Genomic DNA, 20654 nt, shown 5'->3' with positions numbered 1-20654 from the left:
TGCTCAGAAGGCTGTGCAGGTGACTTCTTGAAGGGTAACATGTCAGCATGCCCAGACAATTAATTAATAATGAAGGATGCAGTATTTGCTGGTATTCTCTGCTTCCTCTTGGGTGTGTATATCAGAATAAGGTTACTGAAATGATAATCTGACCTCTATATTTTCAAGGTTGTGATTCTGTAGACACCATTCTGCCTCATTAATCTCTCTATAAGGCTCATCCTGAAGTTGTCTTATAAGAAGAATATTTAAGCAAGGTGGTATCTTTACCAGATGCATAATCAGTTACCTTTTCAGGGCTGGGCTTTTGTTTGTCCATCTGATAGTGCTGATAGGACTGAAGCATCAGCAGCCACAGTTTTGATGTAGCTGAAAGCATTGATTTGTGTCACAAATCTTGTACCCTCAATACCGCAGAGAACATGCCTTGAGCACAGAATGGGAGCATCTTAGTGATAAAGGCGAAATATGGTAATTTGTATGGGAGATGTTTCAATAACACTTTTTTATGTTTAATAATTCGAAGGCATTTTAGAAGTTTTTTTGCTACGCGTTAAAATAGTTATTTGTGTTTGTAAGCCACTGTAAAAATGGGAAATACTATTCTAAGGGAATTAAGAGCATGTATTTTTAGAGGTGATAAACTTTGTCTGGAGAGGATTATTTCCCCAGAAGCATCCTTCTGACTCTTAGCCACACACACTGAAACAACTGCAGCCTGAAACTGAGCCAAGATATCTTGGGTGTCCAGGCAGAGGAACGTATGTGACTGTGCAGTGTAACTGCAGCAGAAGTAATTTACAGTACTTGTTAGAGCATTGATAGAGCATGAAATAAGTGGGTCATGGTATTAAGCAATGCCCTTGAAGTCCTACTCATAGCCTATAGAATTCGGGAGCTACAATGTGGCTGTTGAGAACAATATTCCCAATAATAACTAAATGGTGCCATTCGTTGTATAGGCACTAGGTTTTGAGACTGGGTGACTATCAATCAGAGCCATTTCTCAGTGAACAGTCAGAGTTGCCTGATGCACTTTAACTCGAGCGTTTATTTTAGTTTGATTTGATGTTTAGAGAGGAATATACCAGTTGGGAAGAAACCTGTCAGTTTGTCCAGCCCACCCATGGCAGGTGAGGTGCGGAGGAGCTTCTCTGGGAATGACGAGTTGATTCCTCCTCCATACTGAGCCCTTCTAGCACAGACAGCCACTGAGGCCTTCCAGCCTTCCAGGAATAGCCAGAAGTTCAATCCTAGCCTCCAAACAGGTAACTGGTCACAGCAGTGTGTCAATGCAGAGTGTGGGAATTTATGGTCCAGGGTGTCATGTGCTGACTCATCCAGTCTTTCTTTTTTCCCTTTTTTTTCCTTTGAATTTTAGTTGGTTTAATTTTTTCTGCTAGAGAGCTTTTCATTATCACTGATTCACCATGTCATTGAATTAATCATAGCAGAGGGCTGCAGCTGGTTTAGAATTTCAGAGGAAGAATGTTGTGGGTTACTGAGAATCCCGGAGAGGCTTTGCAGATTGTTAAAATACAAAAAATGCACCCTGTAAAACTGAATGGTGATGTAGATCTGGGAATATTGGATGTAAGTAGGTCATTATTGTGTATTATCCTTTGCAGAGAAAATAACTATATGCTGTAAATAAACATTTTTGTCTTTATATCAGAAAAAGGCAGTTATGTGGGAAAATATCTTTGGAATGTGTTATTTGAAATTTTGTGGATTACTAAGAAAATATATTTGAAACAGTATAATTGTGCATCTGTATGAGTGAGCAGAGAAAAACTCTTAAAAAATAATTGCTAATATTGAAGTAGATTAAAATTTTGAACTTCTTTAAGTATACTTTACATAATGTAATCAATCTTCATTTATACAAGTTCACTTCAAGGATCTGGTAGTTTTTCTCTTCCCTTTTCCTGATATCTCTGGCAACATAATGAAGCAAATTATTGCTAACAAACACATTGTGGCAATAGGAACTGTCAGACAGGCTGGATGATGCTCTCCCTGCAGGACAGTTGCCAGGTTGACAGATTTAGCTTCAGATTTGCTTGATTACTCCCTTAAGCTTTCCTTAGTCTGCACAGGCTGCCCTGTCAGCACTCTCTACTGACTCTGGAATACATCCAGAACAGTTTCTCTTGTCCATGTGTTATCCATTAACAGACTGGGGAAAAAAGGAACCTACATGCCACCTTTAGGCCCTGAGGAAAATTTTACTCTCTTCTGCACACCTCTCAAGGTCCTCTCTCAGGACCCTCTTCCCTTTAGTTTCACTTCATGTTCCTATTGGTGTGTACATGCCATGTTTAACAGAGCCTTTGATGCCAAAGAGAAGCCTTGCTTACAGGAGAGTTTTCTGGAGCATCTCTTTCTGCACAATTGTTCTTTGTGCCAAATCTACACCTGCATTGCATTTCTATAGTGCAAAGACATACACAGTCTGAATTTCTGTGTCATTAGATCTCACAGTTCCTATGAAACACCTGTGTTCCTTGGTTTCTGCTACTCAGTGATCAATTGAGGGGATGATTATGATTAATTGAGGGGAACTTTTCAACACTGTGTTTTGGTAAGGCCGGACAAAATTAATTTTGTTTGTGGTGTGGCTAGCCTTGTCATTGCCCAAATATGTTTGTGTTTATATTGAAACCAGCAAGACCATACCTTTTCAGTCTCTTGGAAGGAGGCATCACCTTGATACCATCTAATCAGTTTAGAACTTGTTTGAGATTGGCCAGAACTCATTAATTACAAGCGTATTCCTCAACATCATTCATTGCCTGATATTGGAGTAGCTGTAGGCCATATGCAGACACAGTGCAGGGGATGTTTGCATGGCTTTGAATGGAGTCAGTGGAAGATTAGTAAAAAAACAGTGTCTGTTCTGAAACTTCTTGTCCATGGGAGATCTCAGTAAGGGTTCAAACCCAATTCTTTCCCCTTTTGTATTGTCGTGAGCACAGGAGAAAGGTTTAGCTCTTCATCTTGGTTTGTATGAAGTGGTTTTGCTCTCTAGCAAATTCCTGGTGCTGCTTTAGGGTGTATAAGTACTTTGCATCTTTCAGTCATCTGAAATAATCTCTTGAGCACTGAAATTCACCTGTTGGACTGCTTCATTTTTAAAAAGAACCTACAGCCAGCCTTGCAGAGGAGGAGACTGTTCCCAGAGATTCACCCAATTCTGGAGCATATTGCTCTATTTGTATTGTTTTTGGGAAGTTTGAATGTCATGGTATCAGACACAGTCTGTCTTTATGTCCTGGCAAATCACTGAGATGATGTAAAAAGGAAGTACCTGGCCCAATATGCATTCCTTTTCCTTCAGTTGGATAACTTCCATGAGTTTTCCTTTTTCTTCTTTCAAGCAATTTGGTGTGTAGCTGTAACTAAGCTTTTCTAATGGAGAATTGTAGTTTAAAAGCTGTATAATAGGAACAAATAAAGTAAGATATCATTAAATATCTAAATGTTAGCACTTTGGTTCAAGTGAGCCAGAGATAATCCAAGTTATGGCAACTGCTGTTACTTGTCTACCTGCAGGAGTTTCCTGCTCAGAGGAGAGAAGGGAAACAATGTGCATGGTGGGTTGGTTTGTATCCCTGACCTCTGTGTAGCCTTTGCTTAAGGCATTGCAGCTACTCTGGCCAAGTAGCCAGTTGTGTGTCTTATCATTTAGACAGCACTTTGTTGCCCCCCAGGGATCAGGAATCTTGGTCAGAGTTGGGCATGATGCAGGAAAAAGTATTTGGGAGAAAAAAATAAGGAAGGGATTGTGGGCTCTGTAAGTGGAAGGAGGAGTCTATTAAAGGAAGATGAGGAGAGCTTGCATTATGCTGCAGCAACTTTTGACATCATCTACTATCTTAATTTATAAATTTTATTTTTATTTAGCTCAAGAGTTTGTTTCAACATAGAATATTTTTAAAAGAATAATCAAATAGCTTATAAATTACTGCAGGGCTATCAGTAATAGCAAGTTCTGGATTGAGGTATTTTCCTTTCACTGCAGATTTCTGCATTTCAAAACACATTGACAAGGTATATAAACTTTATATTAAATAATTATAAACTTTTATAATTTTCTCATTCATTTGGTCATAGAGAATAACTTATTTTTGTATAATCAACCCTTTAATGTGGGTACTGCACCTTTAATGAACGTTTACATGTTTTGTTTTCAGTGTTCTTTTCATTGTGCTCATATTTTGATAATCATCTCTGTTTGTTAGTGAAACTGGAAAAGTAATTGTGACATTGCTATTGATAATATCTTAATCTCATTTCTATTTAATTTTGACAAAAGAAGAGAAGATTAAAACTACAAAAATGTTTTGCTTTAATGAAACTTAACTTCTGGGATCTTAAAATTTTATTAATAGATTGCGAAATCTTTGTCAATATGTTTTGTTGTCTCACATAGACTGTTTGCAATAACTGGGCTAAGTAATTTGAATTGTAGATTAACTGTTGGCCATTTCCAATCTCATTTTCACTTGTGTAAAGACTAAATAGGAAGCAAAGTGGTTTAAAAGTTAAAGTGGTTTAAAATACTCTGTTCTTGAGAAAATCTGTTAGATAATATATTATTGTAAGTAATTTGAAATCTGTTGATATTAGAGCATAACTTACGATTCCACCTGCACTCACAAAGTGTCTGTTCTCTGTGCTATCCTGAGCGTTAAAGCATCGCTAAAATGCAGCATATAAGAAAATGGGGAATCTGGGATGCTCCCAATATCAATTATATTAAGTAAATTTAAATTATATAGATGTTTAATGTGAATTTTTGATTTGTAGTGACTTCGTTACAGCTGAAGGAGGAGTTGCTGGATGGAGAGGAGTACAGCTTCCTGCAGGGAACGTCTGACCAGGAAAGCAACGGCTCTGCCAGCTACTATATCAAACAGGAACCCTGAGGCAGCTCCCAGGATTGAGGGGCGCAGCATTGGCGATAGGAAAAGAACCTTTCTCCAAGACTGACTGATTCTATTCCCACTTGGATGATGCAGTTCAGATGACTGTGCCTGCAGTGCTTTGCTAAATGTATATGAATTAGACTCGGTTCAGAATTTTTTGGAAGGGCGGGGAAACTATTTTAGTGAAAAAGATTTTTCAATTTATTAAAAACAAAGGACACTTTTGTGTTGTATTTGAAGCTTTTGAAAGAATTTTGTAATATTTTCAAGTTCAGATTTATTGTGCATTGTTAACAAGAACTGAAATTCTAATTTTTTTGTAAGATTAAAGTTTATTCAGCATGATTGTGGGAAGCAGTTGGAGGAAGATGTAGTTACAAATACAAATGAACTGTCATAACAAATGAACCTTTTTGGTACAAGTTGGGAGACTGTTAGACTCTTGTGAACTGCACTGGTCACGCCTCTGTTTTTTTAATTGTGAAAATAAGGCTTTAAAGCCCTGATTTAAAGGCATAAATTATATACGGAAGACAGTCCTGTAAAAGCTCTACTCAGTGAGTAGCCCCAGGTGCAACAGAACCATCGCCTGAGGAAGATTTTAACTTTTCAAGGTGTTTTTATTTAGTTTAAAATACCCTTTTTTATATAAGGTTTTTGTTTTTTAACATTCTTTAGGGTCTGATTCAGTGCCCATTAATATCAGTAGCCTTGTCTCTGCCAACTGCAGTGGGCATTGGATTGGATCTATAAAGCTCTTGTCTGTAAATGAATGTCTGTACTCTTGGAATGCTTCAGCAAATGTTTACAGAGCCCTATGCCAAACTGGAACTTTGGAAATTTCTTATTGGAAGATTAGTTGTAGCTCTGAATTTTGACTGAAGAAGCAGCTTAGATGGACAGTCACTAAGGATTCTCTTGGTAGTGGGAATGAACTTGTGAGTATTCTTGTGATTTTTTTTTTTCCATTCAGAAAGCCCTAAATGTTTCTTTACTATCTTAAATATTTATCTCTGATAGTTCAGAACTGATGTGCCACATGGTTTCAGGTGATCCGAAAGGAGCCCTACATTGTGGATTAAAAATTAGTTCAGTCCTCCATAGCTTGCAATATTCATGTCTTGCTGCAATACTGTAACATAGGAGTTGAGAACAGTATCAAGATCACATGGTTTTAGTCTATAATTCATAAATTGGATTTGCCTATTGCCTGGAATTCTTGTCTCATATCAAGCACCCCATTGGCCCCAACTGGTCAACTTCCAGATTTTTACAAGGCAAAAGTCACATAAAAGGGTGAAAATGATGACCGTTTAAACACAAAGTATTTTTGCAGGAGCTCTTAATAATTTAGATTTTATCTTTCCATATTTTTAACTTCTGTACATTTTTTAAATGGAGTTGATGAGTGAGGTAGTTGATCAGCCCTGCAGAGCTGTGACTGGAAGAATGTGCATCAAGAGCTTTTGCTTTTACCAGTAAGGTTCATTAACTAAACTCTCAGGAATTCTAAGTTCTGTAAGTGCTTCTGGGTCTTCACAGGTCCCCTTCAGAGCAGTATAATGATCATCTGACTCTTGACCATAATTTAGGGCTTAAAAAAAAAATTGATCAAAAATTACTAAGATCTGTATCCTACAGCCTAAGAAATGCTTTAAGGATATCAACCCACAGAGCCCCAGGAGACCATTTTTTGTATATTGTTGTTTGAGCTTAAAAAAAAAAAGTGCATAGAAAGTTGAAAACCAGCAATTTGATAATTTTCTAAAATATTACTCCAGCTTTAGGTACATAGTATCAGTGATATACACAGGTTTACATCATTCTATGCAAGAGGGGTTAATTATGTAAAGTTTTGTATTTACTACTGGAAGTAAAAAATGTGCTGTTTAGTTAGGAATGTCTGGAATTCTTTTCTCCCTTACTGGTAAAATTTCTTAAATAATGGCCTGTTTTTTAACAACAGCTTTTTCTACTGACAGAATCTGTTAATCTGATTACAAGAATCTATAACTTCAGATGGTAAAGACATTTTAGCTCCCTAAAATAGTCATAAAAAAAACTTTGTTGGACCTGGTAGTCTTCAATAGCTTATCTCAGATTCTGACCCATCCATGATGTTTATTTTGAACAGTCTATATTGGAGAACTAGGATTAGACACCATTTTAGTGACACTTTGAGCCTTGATTGTTTTCCTATGTTCTCAATTTAATCTGCTGTAAAATCCAGCTCTGCAAGCATTTATTTCATTTGGTAAGTATAGCACTGTTGATTTCTTTTTCTTTTTTTTTAATGCAACAACTTGCAGGTTGTCCCATCAGCTGGAACAAGGTTCTCACAGTCTTGCTTTCTTCTCTCATCAACAGCTTCTGACTTCAGTAGAAAAGATATTGCATTAATTAGTGTGTCATAATGTAGACGGTCGGGCTAGTTAATGAGTGAGGTGCATTGCCCAGTCACTAAACTGAGTATTGCCCTGAGTATTGCCCAGGCTCATCCCTGATTTCAGAGTTGGAGTCTTCAAATGTCAGGAGGGAAAATTAGTCTTAAAATACTTCCTGTGTTGGGAGAAATATAAGAATCTGTTCTAAAGTCTGTCAGTCTTTATAATATTCTGTTATTCATCAAACACTAAAGTCTGTGAGGTGATGCATGTTCTCGGGTACCCATGTGACTTCAGCAGTTGGTGAAATGCCTTTTGTGTCTCTGAGTTCATAATATGCCTCAATTGTGTAATTGTGAAGTACAGTGACATCTGTGCTAAGCAAACCATGGCAAGAGCTGCTAGAAGTCATTTGCTGAGGAGCAGCTCAGGGAAAACCTGAGCAAGGTGCTACCAGGGATGTGATCCCCAGAGAACCTGAGGGGGTGTCCCTGTGGCAGCTCCCTGGCTTTACAAAGCATTCCCGTGGCTCTGGGATGTTTCTCTTGGCTTTCAAGCTGTGGTACCTGCCTGAGAGAGCAGCAAATGTTGGACACCTAAAACCTTCAATGGGGTCAGACTAATTCTGGCATTTGGCACAGCAGGTTTTTCTGACCATGAGGCAGCCCAAGCCCTGTCCCTGACTTGGTTGCTGCCCCCCTTTTCTTGTTCCAGATCTTTCTGCTGATCTTTAATTATTACATTATTTTCAGTAGAACTCTCTAACCTGTTCCTTGCTGCATCTGAGGAAAGCTACAGCAGTTATTGATTCCTTGTTCTATGGATACTAACACGGGTTTCAGTGTTTGTTTTGGGGTTTTTATTGTTGTTTTCTGTGATGTGAATACCCTCCCTCAATCTTTGTATGATGGTGCTAATACATTTGGTAACAATCCTTTATTGGGTAGGGATTTTTTAAAACTGTGATTTCAGCTGAATTTTTCTTCCTTTTGATTTTTTTTCATATTTAAAATGAAAAGCCACAACCATTTATACAAAAAAGGCATCAGCTTTGGCCCCTGGGAAAATGTTGGGGCAGGAATCAAGAATAAACAAATGGGTTTTTACATAATTTCTGTATGTATTTGATATATAGATCAATATCTGTACAAATTTAATCTTTTATTTTCTTGGTAATTTGTGTGGTCAGTGAGAGAGTATTTAAAGCTTTCTCATGCAATGTACATAACTCAGTGAAAAAATGCTTTTGGAAAAATTAATGTTACTTTCATTTTTACAAAACTGCAGATTTTCAGCATGGATGTGAAAAGCATTAAAATCATAACTTTGTGTACAAGATGAAAATAATTCACTAAATTTGCCTTTTTTACACAAAATAAAAATCATTAAAAGTATTTTTCTGAATAGTGATTGTTTTGTTTAAAACACTCTTAACCCTATTAAAAATACCCACAATCTGTAAAAACATGAGTATTTTACAGAATTTTAAGTATGTTGGTGTGACAACAAATTGTGTGGGGCCCTGAGCACAAGGTAAGGGGTTTGGTAAGAGAAGGTGAATTAAATAAGCATTTCAGAGAGCAAGCTTTGCACTGTCTCATTTCATTTAGTACTAATATTTGTGTAAGGAGGAAAATTTTGTGGTATCCCTTTTTTCCCTTTTTAGTTGTGTTGGAAGTAGCTCCAGCCTCCTTTCAGCTGTCCCTCTGCAAATGTGCCACTGCTTGAGTCCAACAGCTGTGGCAGGGTCACGTGTTAGTGGCTCCTGAATGACTAAAATGACTTTTATGAGTATTTGAACAGGGGTCTGTTGTAAGTGAATGCACTACAAGGAAGTAGTTCACACCCATTTATTTGACAATCACTTTCAGCACTAAGATAACTGTGGTTGCTCCCAGGGCAGCAGCTGGAATGAGATGAGGTGTTGGAAGGCACAAATCACTGTGGGAACCCATCACTCATAGATCCAGTCGTATGCACAGGGCTTGAAGTCAATGAGCTCTGTGGGTTTGAACCACAGGTTGATCTCCTTCTGTGCACTCTCCACAGAATCGCTGCCATGGATGATGTTCCTGTGGAAGGGGACAAACATTGATCCCTATAAAAATTCACTTCCAGCAGCCTTGTTCTCAATTTGCAAAAACGTGAATGAAGCATCTAGAGTGGGGAGACTAAGCTGTTATTTCAGGTAGCGTGTTCCAGTACCCTCACCCCTCCAAGAGCTAATTATGCCTATCAGGGTTACTCTACTGTTCTACAACAGCCGCTGCCTGAGCTTACATGCTGCTCTGGGGAGGAGCTGGACTGCAAACCAAGTCAGCTTTGTACCACTTTCCTAAGTAGCAGGTATGCACTGTAACCTGCAAATGAAATACCATCAAACTAAGGTCTCTACCACCAATTTTGGCTTTCATAAAAGACTGCCAACAGTTTTTGTGTTGGCAAGTAAATAGTGAGCAGGAGTTGTTGAGTTTTTAGTATCAATTAAGAGACTGAGTACAAACCTTCCCACTTGAATGCAGAAATCACCACGGATGGTGCCAGGCTTGGAGTCTGCAGGGTTGGTTTCCCCTAGCATGACTCTCCCAGTTTTAACCACGTTGAGTCCTTCCCATACCTTAAGATAAAAAACACAAAAATTCTGTTCAGCCATGCTTATGCAAAATACTGACAATTTATCTTTGCTCTACCATACTTTGCAAAGAAACAAAGGCTCTACCATTAAAGATATTAACCTTGCCTAGATTATCTCTTGGGCTTGTAAAGGTGACAAGGGAAAAAAACATATGAACTGGAAGTAATTGTAAAAAGGACTATCAACATTATTACTGGAGTGAAAGAGATACTTTACCAAGCTTCAGGGTTAATGTACAAAGCCAACTCCCAACCCTTTGTGTTGTGGTGGAACAGGGACACCCTGCTGAGTGTTCTCTCCTAGTTCATTATCACACCAGGAGATGCTACTAGAGCAAGTACCTTGTTTTGAGGGAATGTAAAAATGAATGACACAGAAGTTGGTTTTTGTGTCAGAGAGCCTGACCTTTTTTGCCCAAAACAGATTTTCTGGTGCAGAAGACTTGCTTTCAGGAATGTTGCTTTATACATTTATATATTAGGCATTTTAATACCCGTTTTATATGTGCACTTTTCTTATTATATTGTAATTTCACTGTCTTAATTTTTTCTTTTGCCACTATCAGAGTTAGGTAGTTTGCAGAATATCTGTGAATATTCTTAATAATTTACAGAGCAAAAACAAATATATTCAAGAAGGTAATCTTAAATGAAAACCAAGCAACTTACCATGGCCACAACAGGTCCAGAGGTCATGTATTTAACCAAACCAGGGAAGAAGGGGCGGTCTTTCAGGTCAATGTAATGTTGTTTGAGAAGGTCTTCAGAGGCCTTTAAAAGGACAGATGTAACTTTAATTTTCTGAATATCATTGAACAAAAGGTGTTACAGATGTAAGACTATGGTGTTAGTGATTAGTGATCACTAATAATTAATGTTACCAACAATGCTGCAGTGCTATTGTTGGTATCAGTGGGAGCTCCTGCTGTAACATTAAAGGAGTTCTTTGTGGCTGTGCTGGGGATTGTCAATATGATTTCTTTGCACGGCAGTGAGCCTCTGCGATAAGCAGAGTACAAGATCCCGGGGTGATGTTACCCAACACAACCTTTCAGCCAAGGCCATTCCAGCTCTCAATCGGGCTGCATTAAACCTCTGAAGCAAAATTCGCTGTTTTTGGAAAGAGTAGAAGCCGTGCGCCAGGCAGGAAGAAGGGCCTGACCCGCGCTCCAGCACATCCGCCATCTGATCCCAGTTCTGCCGCAGGAGAAGCCGCAACGGCAGATTCTCGGTGTGGGTGTGGTGAGCCCTTCTCGGGCAGGGCAAGGACGGGGTTGGGGGGCAAGGCGCGGGGACTCACGTGTACGAACTTCATGGCCACGAGCCGGAACCCTTTCTGCTCGAACCGCTTGATGATCTCCCCGACCAGCCCGCGCTGGACGCCGTCGGGCTTGATGGCGATGAAGGTGCGCTCGCCGTTCCCCCCCATGGCGCTGCGGGCGGGAGCGCGGCGTGAGGGGACGCGCGGCCTCAAGGTCGGTGACGGCCATGGCGGTACCGCCCTGCCACGCGGCACCGCCACGGAATGTCCCCCTGGGCCCCACCGAGCCCGGCCCGGCCCCGCCGAACCCCGCCGAACCCCGCCAGGCCCCTCCGCCCGCACCCCTTATGCCCCTGGAGCGCGGGGCCCGGCCCGGCCCGGCACGGCCTCACCTATCTAGAGCTGCCGCCGCCGCTACCTCCCGCGCCGCTGCCGCCGGAGGAAGAGGACCAGGCGGAGGCGTGCGCGCCGCGGATCCCCCGCCCCGCGCAGAGGAGGAGTCACCGTGCCGGCGGCGCTTCGGGGCCGGGATCGCCAGCACCAAGCGGAACCGGGCCGGGCCGGGATGAGGTGGAACTAGACAGGAGAGTGACCACTGCCGGGCCCAGCGGCCGAGGGGTGGCTCTTGGCCAGGCCCGGCCGCACCTGTCGCCTCCGCCTCCTCGAGGGATATTTACAGATGCAGCAAATGTAGCTTAAGCATTTAAGGCACTGAAACGACGGCGGATGTCTAACACAACTAAACAATTTTTTACTAATTTTTTGCTGGGTTGGCTGCTTTCAGGTATCCCTGCGGCCTGAGGGTTGGTCCTGCCAACCTGGCTGCACTGCATAGCACGGCTACAGCTCCTCGAAAGACTATCACAGAAAAGTGATGTGGAACCTGTAACACAGGAACATTATTGGTAATTTTATTGGGAAGATGAAGCTGCCAAGTGTCAAAACCTCACAGTCCCTGAACCCGTGTCACAATATAAAGCAGGGAGTGTTGTTACTTTTTATGATATTTACTACTTGGCCCTTTCCTAGTTAATAGAGCACCTTTACCTGAGCAAGTTACAATCACACACCATCACTGCAGCTGGGATATCAATGAAATAACCTCTGCAGTCCTTGCATTGTCTCTTATTGAGGGGCCAGTTAGTGTCTTCACAGGGTCAGTTAGTGGTTTCACACTGGACCTGCTCAGGCACCTCAGCCGTGCAGGAATGCTGGCCTCCACCTCTTCCCAGTCACATCACATTAGAAACACTAATCAGCAGCTTCCTGACAACCCCAGCACCTCCAGATAAACCACATTTCTCTATTTTGTAGAATTGAGACATCTCAAGTAACCTTTCAAACAAAGATTAAACAGGAGACTACTCATCTCAGGTTTGTCACATATTCCCTTTCCTCCAACTTCTTTTAACCTAATGAGTTATCTTCTACAGCACTGAATATTTTCAGAAGAGAAGCTCACAGCCTCACCTACAGCTTCATAGTTACAGAATTTGTTCCCCCTCCTTATACTCATTAATTAAATATAAAACAAAATATTTTAAATTTCATTTTATTTCACTTAAGAAACAGAAAATATTGGTTTATTTTGTGTCATCTCTTTTTAGGAGCTTGATACCACCAGAAGGTATCATAGGCCTTCAATTCAACTTTCACTGCATAGTTCAGTATTCAGATACAAGAACTCACTGTGGGGGAAAAATATCGTGGAGCTTGAGCAACTGATTCCATGAAACTCTTGCGCTTAGTGAATAAAATGTTGCAGGGAAAAAAATACATAATATCAATCCAAACTTCCTCTTCCAGTACATCCAGTTTTTACTGTTGAAACTGAAACACCTTCTGCATTATTATGACTCACTTCTTTACGTCATTAAATAAATACAAAATGATAGTGATAAAGTCACTTCTGAAACAACTTATCCAAGGACCATTTGCTTTGTAGTTCCAGCTACTGAGGAAACAACACTAATGAGAACACAACTAAACTACCAGCTGTTCAGCTGGCAAAGCAAACACCACTTACTGCTCTGTGCAATATCAGAGAGCTGCTGCACTGAAGTGGCTAAAGGTAGAATCTCCCTCATCCATCCTCACATTAATCTTCTTTTCACATAAAAGGACATTTCATCAAGCCTGGCTGGTTAATCTGTCCTTAAAATACTACAGAAATCCCATGTGGAAGGAAAAAAGAGTGAGTTGAAACAGTGTGGAGGCCAGTTGTCATTTTAGCCAGAGTTGAATTCTTTATGGGCACAGCATGTTCTGGGGAGAGAAATGGGCTTTTTTCTGCAGCTGTTTTAGGAATGGGGACACACTTGACTTGGTATTAAGTAAATCCTCAACATTTGAGCATATTATCAATGCATTTACACACCATCAGCTGCCCTCTTAATGTTTTAGCAAAGTTAACCTCTGACTCTGAGCCATTTGTGTATTTATTTGCCAAATAAATTTTACCCATTTTTTAATGTTTACCAGAATACCCTCTATGACTATAAAATGCTTCAGAAAAATATATGGTATGTGTTCTGTGTTTTCATCTCATATCTCTCAATCCCAGAAGCAGCTTTTTAAATGTGCAATTCCATTTATAACTTGACAGCTTTTAAGTCAGAGGAGCAGCAAGCACTGACTCTATTTAACATCCACAACAGAGCAATCTCACTGTTTTCTGAGGTTTCTACCAGGGAATTCTTTGGAATAGCTAGAGGCTGGCAGCTACTCATGGACATGGGAATATCAGAAGATCCGGGCTGGGTGTTAATCATAGATCCACTCATGAGCACAGCTTCTATAATCAACCAGTTCTTCAGGAGTGAACCATAAGTTGATCTCTGTCTCAGCACTTTCCATAGAATCACTGCCATGAATGATGTTCCTAGGAAAAGAAAAGGTGAATAAAAGAGTAAAGGAATTCTTAAAGTAGAGTAAGCTTCTTGTTTTGAAGTGATTCCTACTATAGACAGAAGCTTTAAGTAACAGTAAAGTAGGAAAAGACACAGCATAGGCAGTGCCAACTTTGCTCATTTTTTGTCAATGGGGGCAACCATGACTTGATCCCCATCCTTCGATACTAATATGTCACGGGCACAGGGAATGGCAGCTCCATGTGTAAGACAGAGAAGGATGGAGCACAGTTCCTGTAGATATCATGACATAACACTTGGCATTTAGTGCTTTTGGATGATACCAAATGTTTTAAAATTTACTTTCCAACTTGGACACAGAAGTCCCCACGAATAGTGCCGGGCTTGGAATCGAATGGATTGGTTTCCCCCAGCATCATTCTTCCAGTCTTAATCACATTAAGACCTTCCCACACCTTAAAGAAAAAAAAAAAATTCATTCAGATTATTAAATTTTAGCAGCAGATAACTTATACCATCCATGAGAAGACAGGGCTGTCCATCATGGCAAAAATCACCATCTGAATATTTGTCACAATGAGACAAATTTATCTCAAATTAATCTGTCAGATTCTTGAAGCATCTGCTCACATAGTCCCCTTATATACAATGCCCCTCCTCACCTAGGGTGGGGAGAGAACAATTTTCCATCTCAGTTTGTCAAACAGTCTCACAGAGCTGTCTGCTCATGGGAAAGCTAGGCCTCAACTATTTTACAAATACATTATCAAGGAGAAAAAGAGAACTAAAGTTTAAATGTTCCACCACCCTTTTTCAGCTTCCTTACTACATGGCATTTCAGGGTGGGGCTTTTGTGCAGGTTTACTGTTTCTCAAGGTCCTGGTTGTGATTCCTTTTTGCCCCTGCCCTCTTCCTCAAAAAACTGACTCAAAGGAGAGAAAGATTATGAGAAAAGATTAAAGAAAAATAGTTAACAGCACATCTTCCTAATTAAACTATTTGAATCCAGATTTTAAAATCCTTTTAAAAAGAAACTAGAATTCAACAGGTGACACAATCTCATTGGAGGGAAGACAATTAAGCAGTGTGGTTTTCCTTGCCAGGAACTCACCATGGCTACAACAGGTCCCGAGTGCATGTACTGCACCAGGTCATTGTAGAATGGCCGGTCCTTGAGGTCGATGTAGTGTTCCCTCAGAAGGTCCGTAGAGGCCTGGTTTCAAAACCAGACAGACAGAGAAAAAAACTTACAATAAGAGCTTCAGAGCATAGTGAAATCACAGAGATAAACCACAGAGTACTGGTAATGCTGAAACTTGCACACACTTAAAAATGCAGTATTTCTAGCACCTTCCTAGGAGTACTTTTGGTTGATATGAATTTGAACTGTTGCCTAACCACAACTAAACTTAGAAAGGTTTTTGTTGCCAATACAGGCAGTTTATGTGACCTGGGATTTGTGAAAGATACTCAAAGGCATTTATTGGGCATAGGATGCACCTGAAAGAATATTCTCTTCAGACTAAGGTCATCAGGTTACTAAAATTAGTGTGCTTAGCACGTCTAAAGCATTTAGCCAGAGCTGGGAATTGGAACTTTTCCAAAAACATCCCAAGTACAGCTTCTCAAAATTTCAGTTTTAAATGTTACAGAGGCCACATTTGTTGTTATAGTACGCTGCTCTATTTGAAGGCTACAGCTTTCAAATATAAAAAAGCAGACACAGCAGTTGAGGAGAGCTTACATGTATTAATTTCATGGCTACCAGTTTGAATCCTTTCTTCTCAAAGCGTTTGATGATCTCCCCCACCAGCCCCCTCTGGACCCCGTCGGGCTTGATGGCAATGAAGGTGCGCTCATCAATGGCAGCCATGATTCTGAGGAGGGAGAGAATAAAATTTGTTATTCCAGGACTGTTTGATCCCAGCCCATCCCAGCCCCATCTGCTATAAGTGTAATTAGATTTGCTGCATCTGAGGGTCAGTAATCCATGGTCTCCAATGTTTAGACAAACCAGTGACCACACACAGGTTTTCCCAAGTGCTGCAGGAGTGAGTTTGAAGCAGTGGAAGGGTGCCAAGTGCAGGAACAATCAGCGAATACTGAAATCAGAAAAACTCTAAATGGAAAGGAAGGTAATGATCACCACGGATCCATCTTCCAGTGCCACGCAATAAATTAATAAATTAATACACACATAGAGTTTTCACCTGGAAACCAGCAGGACCAGAGGGGCTCTGAGCCCCCGCTGGAGCACACCTGAATGGGCAGGTGAGGGATGCAGGGGCTGCAGGGAGGCTCCGCGGGGATGCGGTGACACTGCCCGGGGACAGGGGGACCCTTCCCGCTGCCCCGCAACTCGGCTTACCCGCTGGCGGCCCGGTGGCTGTGGCAAACGTGGTGTCCCCCGCTGGTGGCCTCGGTGAGTGTCGCAGCCCGAATACTCCGCTGCTCCCCGGGTGTCTCTCACAGCCCGTGTCCCCCGCTGTTTCACCGGTGGCTCTGGCAGCCAGTGTCCCGCGCGGGTGACTCTGTCAAGCCGTGTCACCGCGGGTTCCCACCCGGTTTAGCTGTGCCCCACCCCCCTACCCCCTTCCCCCCCCCCCGCGCACAGCGGTTGCCGTGGCGACAGCGCAGTCTCCCGCCCGTACAGAGCGCCGTTACCGCCCCCAGCCCCGTCCCCGCGGTGGGGATTGGGCATCGATCCCTGTCCCCGATCCCCCGCCCGGGTAACACCCGCACCCATCCAGTGCCTCTTCCCTTAGAGCGGGGGTGCCGGGCTCAGCCCTTCCAGCATTTCAGTCTTGCCTGCTGGATCACGGTTTTTATTTAACAAAAGGCACATAACGTTATTTTAATAAAAATCTCATTATCGTACTGTTCTGCTTGTATTTCCTCTTTAAAGGAGGTAATTAATTTTGTTTGATTTTTTTCTGGTTATACTACATTAGCTCTTTGAGTCAAACGACCCCTTCAACCATTTACCACTGAGCTGCTTTGCTTTGAGCATTTTATTGCCTTCAAGAGAATTGAGGACAAAGCATCTGGATGGAAATCCATCCAGATTGTCCTGGTTTTGCTTCCAAACTGAGATGAACTTCCTGGGCTCCACTTGGCTGTTCTTGAAAGCAAACAATGAAGATTTTGCTTCCCTCTAGGCAGGACTTTGCTGCTTGACAGGGAAAAGTTGGTAACAAAAGACCCTTTTTGGTAACAAAAAGCTGAATTGGATTTGGATTGATTTGGATTTCCTTATTTGGGATCCCTTCTCTTCACTACAGTCCATCACACATCCATGTGATACTTTTAGTTCTGGTGAGAGACTCCAGATCTGACCTAAGCATCTATTCAACCAACTTACTTTCTTGTATTCAGGGTCTTTTTCCATCACACTTTCCAAGAGCTCTGATTTAACAGATGATATTTAAAAAATCACAGTGTCATACATTCTAGCAAGTCCTCCTTGAGGTTATTCTGGAATTAGAGTTTCTGAGTAGTCTCCTGATAATGCCAATCCAATTTATTCTCTTGCTTTGATACACATTTATTTGAGATGTTTCATACTACTTAAACAAACTCTAATGCTGTACTCCTCACTATAGCAAAATAATACATAAAAATAGAAGAAACGTCTCCAGAAATAGGATGTTTACAAAAATATCAAGTTTAAAGCAGCAAGAGAACATCTATTTACAGTCTTGTTAAATCTACGTAATTTAATGATTAAAGCTTAGGACTTGCCCTAAGGTGGGTGTGAAAAATGCATATTTTATGATTGGCTTTTCGCAAATGTTACAATGAATATTATATGTGTAATGTTGGAAAGTTTTGCTGTATTAATTCTCTCAAGTAGTGTTTTGAATGTATTTTTAGGTTATAACACAATGTTAAAATAGAAACTATACTATGTAAGATACTTTATAACTAGCTCAAGAAAGAGATGGGATAATCAAGGAATTCTTCGCACAAAGATAACAATTACAGAAACCTCTAAATTTTCCAGAGGAGAGGAATTTATGGCTTTCCTTATCAACAGAAACGAACTTCTTCAAGCCTGACTTAGACTTGAAGGCGCCTGGGAATTAACAGAAACTTTTTGACAAGTACCAGACGAATTTCTTGTTTTAAATAAAATATATGCATAATCATGAAGTGTTTTGTATATGCAACAGGCTATTGCTTTTAAGGTTATTCCTTTGTTCACAAGGCATGCTTGTCGTGGCTTAAGTGCCCGAGAGCACCCGGACATCTGTAATTCTTTGCTTTTTATTGTCTTGTAATTGTCCTAACTCTAAATTTTTATTACTCTAATTGTATTACTATTTTTATAACCATTTTATTATTATTAAACTTTAAAAATTTTAAAAACCAAGTGATTGGCTTTTTTCACAGTGGGCAAGCACGACTTCCAGCTTTATCATAGGTCTGTTCTGTGATCTGTGCCAAGTCTTTTAACCTCATTAAATAAGAGTTAACTCTGCCACTTTTGAGTTTAATCCATGATTAGCAGAGCAAGTTGTTACTGTATAAATGAGCTTTTCCTGGTTGCAAATTTACCATGATCACTTAATTACACTGGAAATTACGTCTTTATCTAAAATGTGAAGAAGTAGAGAGTCTAAACAAATAATTTCCAAAAAATGGACTGATCATTGGAGAGAAGCAAACACCTCCAAAGTTCTCAGTGAGTGCACTAAGTGTAACTGCTGAGCTCAAACCATTTCCACATTACTTAAAACCAGTAGAGATTTTTAAAACAGGCCTGAGACAAAGAACTGACTGTGAATGTCTCCAGACTTCAGGAGAATTTAACACAGCTCCAGCTTTGCTGGTTTGGCCCCAGCTTTACACTGGTCTCAGCTCACAGCCTCTGTCTGTATCACCCAGAATATTTGGAGTTCTCATCAAAACTCATAATTTGTGCTGTGTCCCTCTTGCTCCTTGTAACCAGAGTCCTCACTCTGACATGCTTTGTTGCTCCAGGATATCCTACTCTTCATTTAGCTGTGTGCTGCTATAATTTATCAGTCTTTATCTTGATTTCTGTTGTGCTTTAAGGTACAAACCACTATAGAATTAAACTTGCACAAAAACTTCTTCCTCTGGGAAAGTGCCAGTTAAACTCTTCTAAACCCAGAGTGATCGTAGGGCTGACTTCCTTCCCTGGTAAATTGCAAATCAATTTACTTGGTGGGGGGGGGGGGGGGGGGGGTGAGGGGGGGACTGCCTCTAGCCAGAGGTAGAGGCATGGGAGAATTGTGTCTTTTGGACTGTGTGGATCCAATGGCCTGGCACATCAGAACCACAGAAATATAAAGCTTTGGTTGATACTGGTGCGCAGTACATGTTAATCCCATCAGGACATGTGGGAGCAGAACCTGTTCCTACTGCTGGGGTGACAAGGGGATCACAGCAGTTGACCCTGTTGGAAGTTGAAGTGAGCTTGACTGGGAAGTAGTGGCAGAAACATCCTATTGTGACTGGTCCAGAGGTCCCCTGAATTCTGAGCATAGATTTCCTCTGGAGCAGCTATTTCAAAGAGCCAAAAGGATTCAGGTGGACTTTTGGAATAGCTGCTGTGGAGGCAGAGGACATTAAGCAATTGAACACCTTGCCTGGACTGTCAGAGAGTCCTTCTGCACTTGGACTCCTAAAGGTGGAAGAGCAACAAGTCCCAATTGCAACCTCAACAGTGCACTGCTGGCAGTTTTGGATGAATTGAGACGCCATCACACATGATCCGTGAGCTGGAGAGTGAAGGAATGGTCAGTAAGGCCCACTCACTCTTCAACAGTCCCATTTAACCTGTGGACAAGTCTAAGAGAGAATGGAGATTGTGGACTATTGTGCATTGAAGTGACTCCACTGCTGAGCGCTGCTGTGCCAGACATGCTGGAACTCCAGTACGAGCTGGAGTCCAAAGCAGCAAGGTGGTACGCCACTATTGACATTGTTAATGCATTTTTCTCCGTTCCTCTGGCAGCAGAATGCAGGCCTCAGTTTGCTTTCACCTGGCGGGGCGTGCAGTACATGTGGAACTGACTGCCCCAGGGGTGGAAACACAGCCCCACCATCTGCCATGGACTGATCCAGGCTGCACTGGAAAAGGGTGAGGCTCCAGAACATCTGCACTACATCAATGACACCATTGTGTGGTGGAACATGGCAGCAGAAGTATTTATGAAAGGAGAGAAAATAATTCAGATTCTCCTGGAAGCCAGCTTTGCCATCAAAAAGAATAAAGTCAAGGGACCTGCCCAAGAGACCCAGTTCCTGGGAATGAAGAGGCAAGATGGACGGCATCAGATACCCACCAAGGTCATCAATAAGATCACAATGATGTCTCTCCACCAGCCAGTGAGAAGGAAACACAAGCTTTCCTAGGTGCCATAGGCTTTTGGAGAATGCACATCCCTGAGTACAGCCAGATCATGAGCCCTCTCCACCTGGTCACCCGCAAGAAGAACACTTTCTAGTGGGGCCCTGAACAGCAGCAAGCTTTTACCCAGATCAAGCAGGAGATCACTCATGCGTTAGCCCTTGGCCCAGCAAGGATGGGACCAGAGGTAAAGAA

General features: G+C 41.4%; 3 protein-coding genes across 17 annotated transcripts in view; 1 reads left to right on the top strand and 2 right to left on the bottom strand.

The window, feature by feature from the left end:
- MBTD1 (mbt domain containing 1) overlaps positions 1-8709 on the top strand; it is a 35765-nt gene extending 27056 nt beyond the window's left edge. For all 15 annotated transcript variants that reach the window (XM_053995091.1, XM_053995089.1, XM_053995088.1 and 12 more), the window contains one exon: positions 4813-8709. In XM_053995091.1, coding sequence (XP_053851066.1) covers positions 4813-4931 — 119 coding nt within the window. In that variant the 3' untranslated portion in view covers positions 4932-8709. The remainder of the gene's footprint in view (positions 1-4812) is intronic.
- A 442-nt stretch (positions 8710-9151) lies between these two features.
- On the bottom strand, positions 9152-12043 carry LOC128817010 (nucleoside diphosphate kinase). Its single transcript, XM_053995076.1, has 6 exons — positions 12029-12043; positions 11603-11871; positions 11250-11382; positions 10619-10720; positions 9820-9932; positions 9152-9387 (listed from the first exon to the last, which is right to left on the bottom strand). Exons 1-6 carry the CDS (start codon positions 12041-12043, stop codon positions 9270-9272), a joined length of 750 nt encoding a protein of 249 aa, XP_053851051.1. The 3' UTR covers positions 9152-9269.
- Positions 12044-12746: 703 nt separating this feature from the next.
- LOC128817021 (nucleoside diphosphate kinase-like) lies at positions 12747-16644 on the bottom strand. The gene is made up of 5 exons (XM_053995104.1): positions 16449-16644; positions 15825-15957; positions 15192-15293; positions 14423-14535; positions 12747-14091 (listed from the first exon to the last, which is right to left on the bottom strand). Exons 2-5 carry the CDS (start codon positions 15951-15953, stop codon positions 13974-13976), a joined length of 462 nt encoding a protein of 153 aa, XP_053851079.1. The 5' UTR covers positions 15954-15957; positions 16449-16644; the 3' UTR covers positions 12747-13973.
- Positions 16645-20654: the final 4010 nt, after the last annotated feature.

This window comes from Vidua macroura, chromosome 19 (assembly GCF_024509145.1).
Source record: "Vidua macroura isolate BioBank_ID:100142 chromosome 19, ASM2450914v1, whole genome shotgun sequence".
Lineage (NCBI taxonomy): Eukaryota > Metazoa > Chordata > Aves > Passeriformes > Viduidae > Vidua > Vidua macroura.
This window is presented reverse-complemented; position numbering and strand designations above follow the sequence as displayed.

Coding starts and splice junctions, on each gene's coding strand:
- LOC128817010 (XM_053995076.1), bottom strand. Junction 11,383..11,602: donor GCGGCGGCAGCTCTAGATAG/GTGAGGCCGTGC, acceptor TCCCGCCCGCAG/CGCCATGGGGGGGAACGGCG. Junction 10,721..11,249: donor TGGCCATGAAGTTCGTACAC/GTGAGTCCCCGC, acceptor GTCCTTTTAAAG/GCCTCTGAAGACCTTCTCAA.
- LOC128817021 (XM_053995104.1), bottom strand. CDS start 15,953: ATGGCTGCCATTGATGAGCGCACCTTCATTGCCATCAAGCCCGACGGG. Junction 14,536..15,191: donor CGGGACCTGTTGTAGCCATG/GTGAGTTCCTGG, acceptor TTTTTCTTTAAG/GTGTGGGAAGGTCTTAATGT. Junction 14,092..14,422: donor TTCTGTGTCCAAGTTGGAAA/GTAAATTTTAAA, acceptor TTCTTTTCCTAG/GAACATCATTCATGGCAGTG.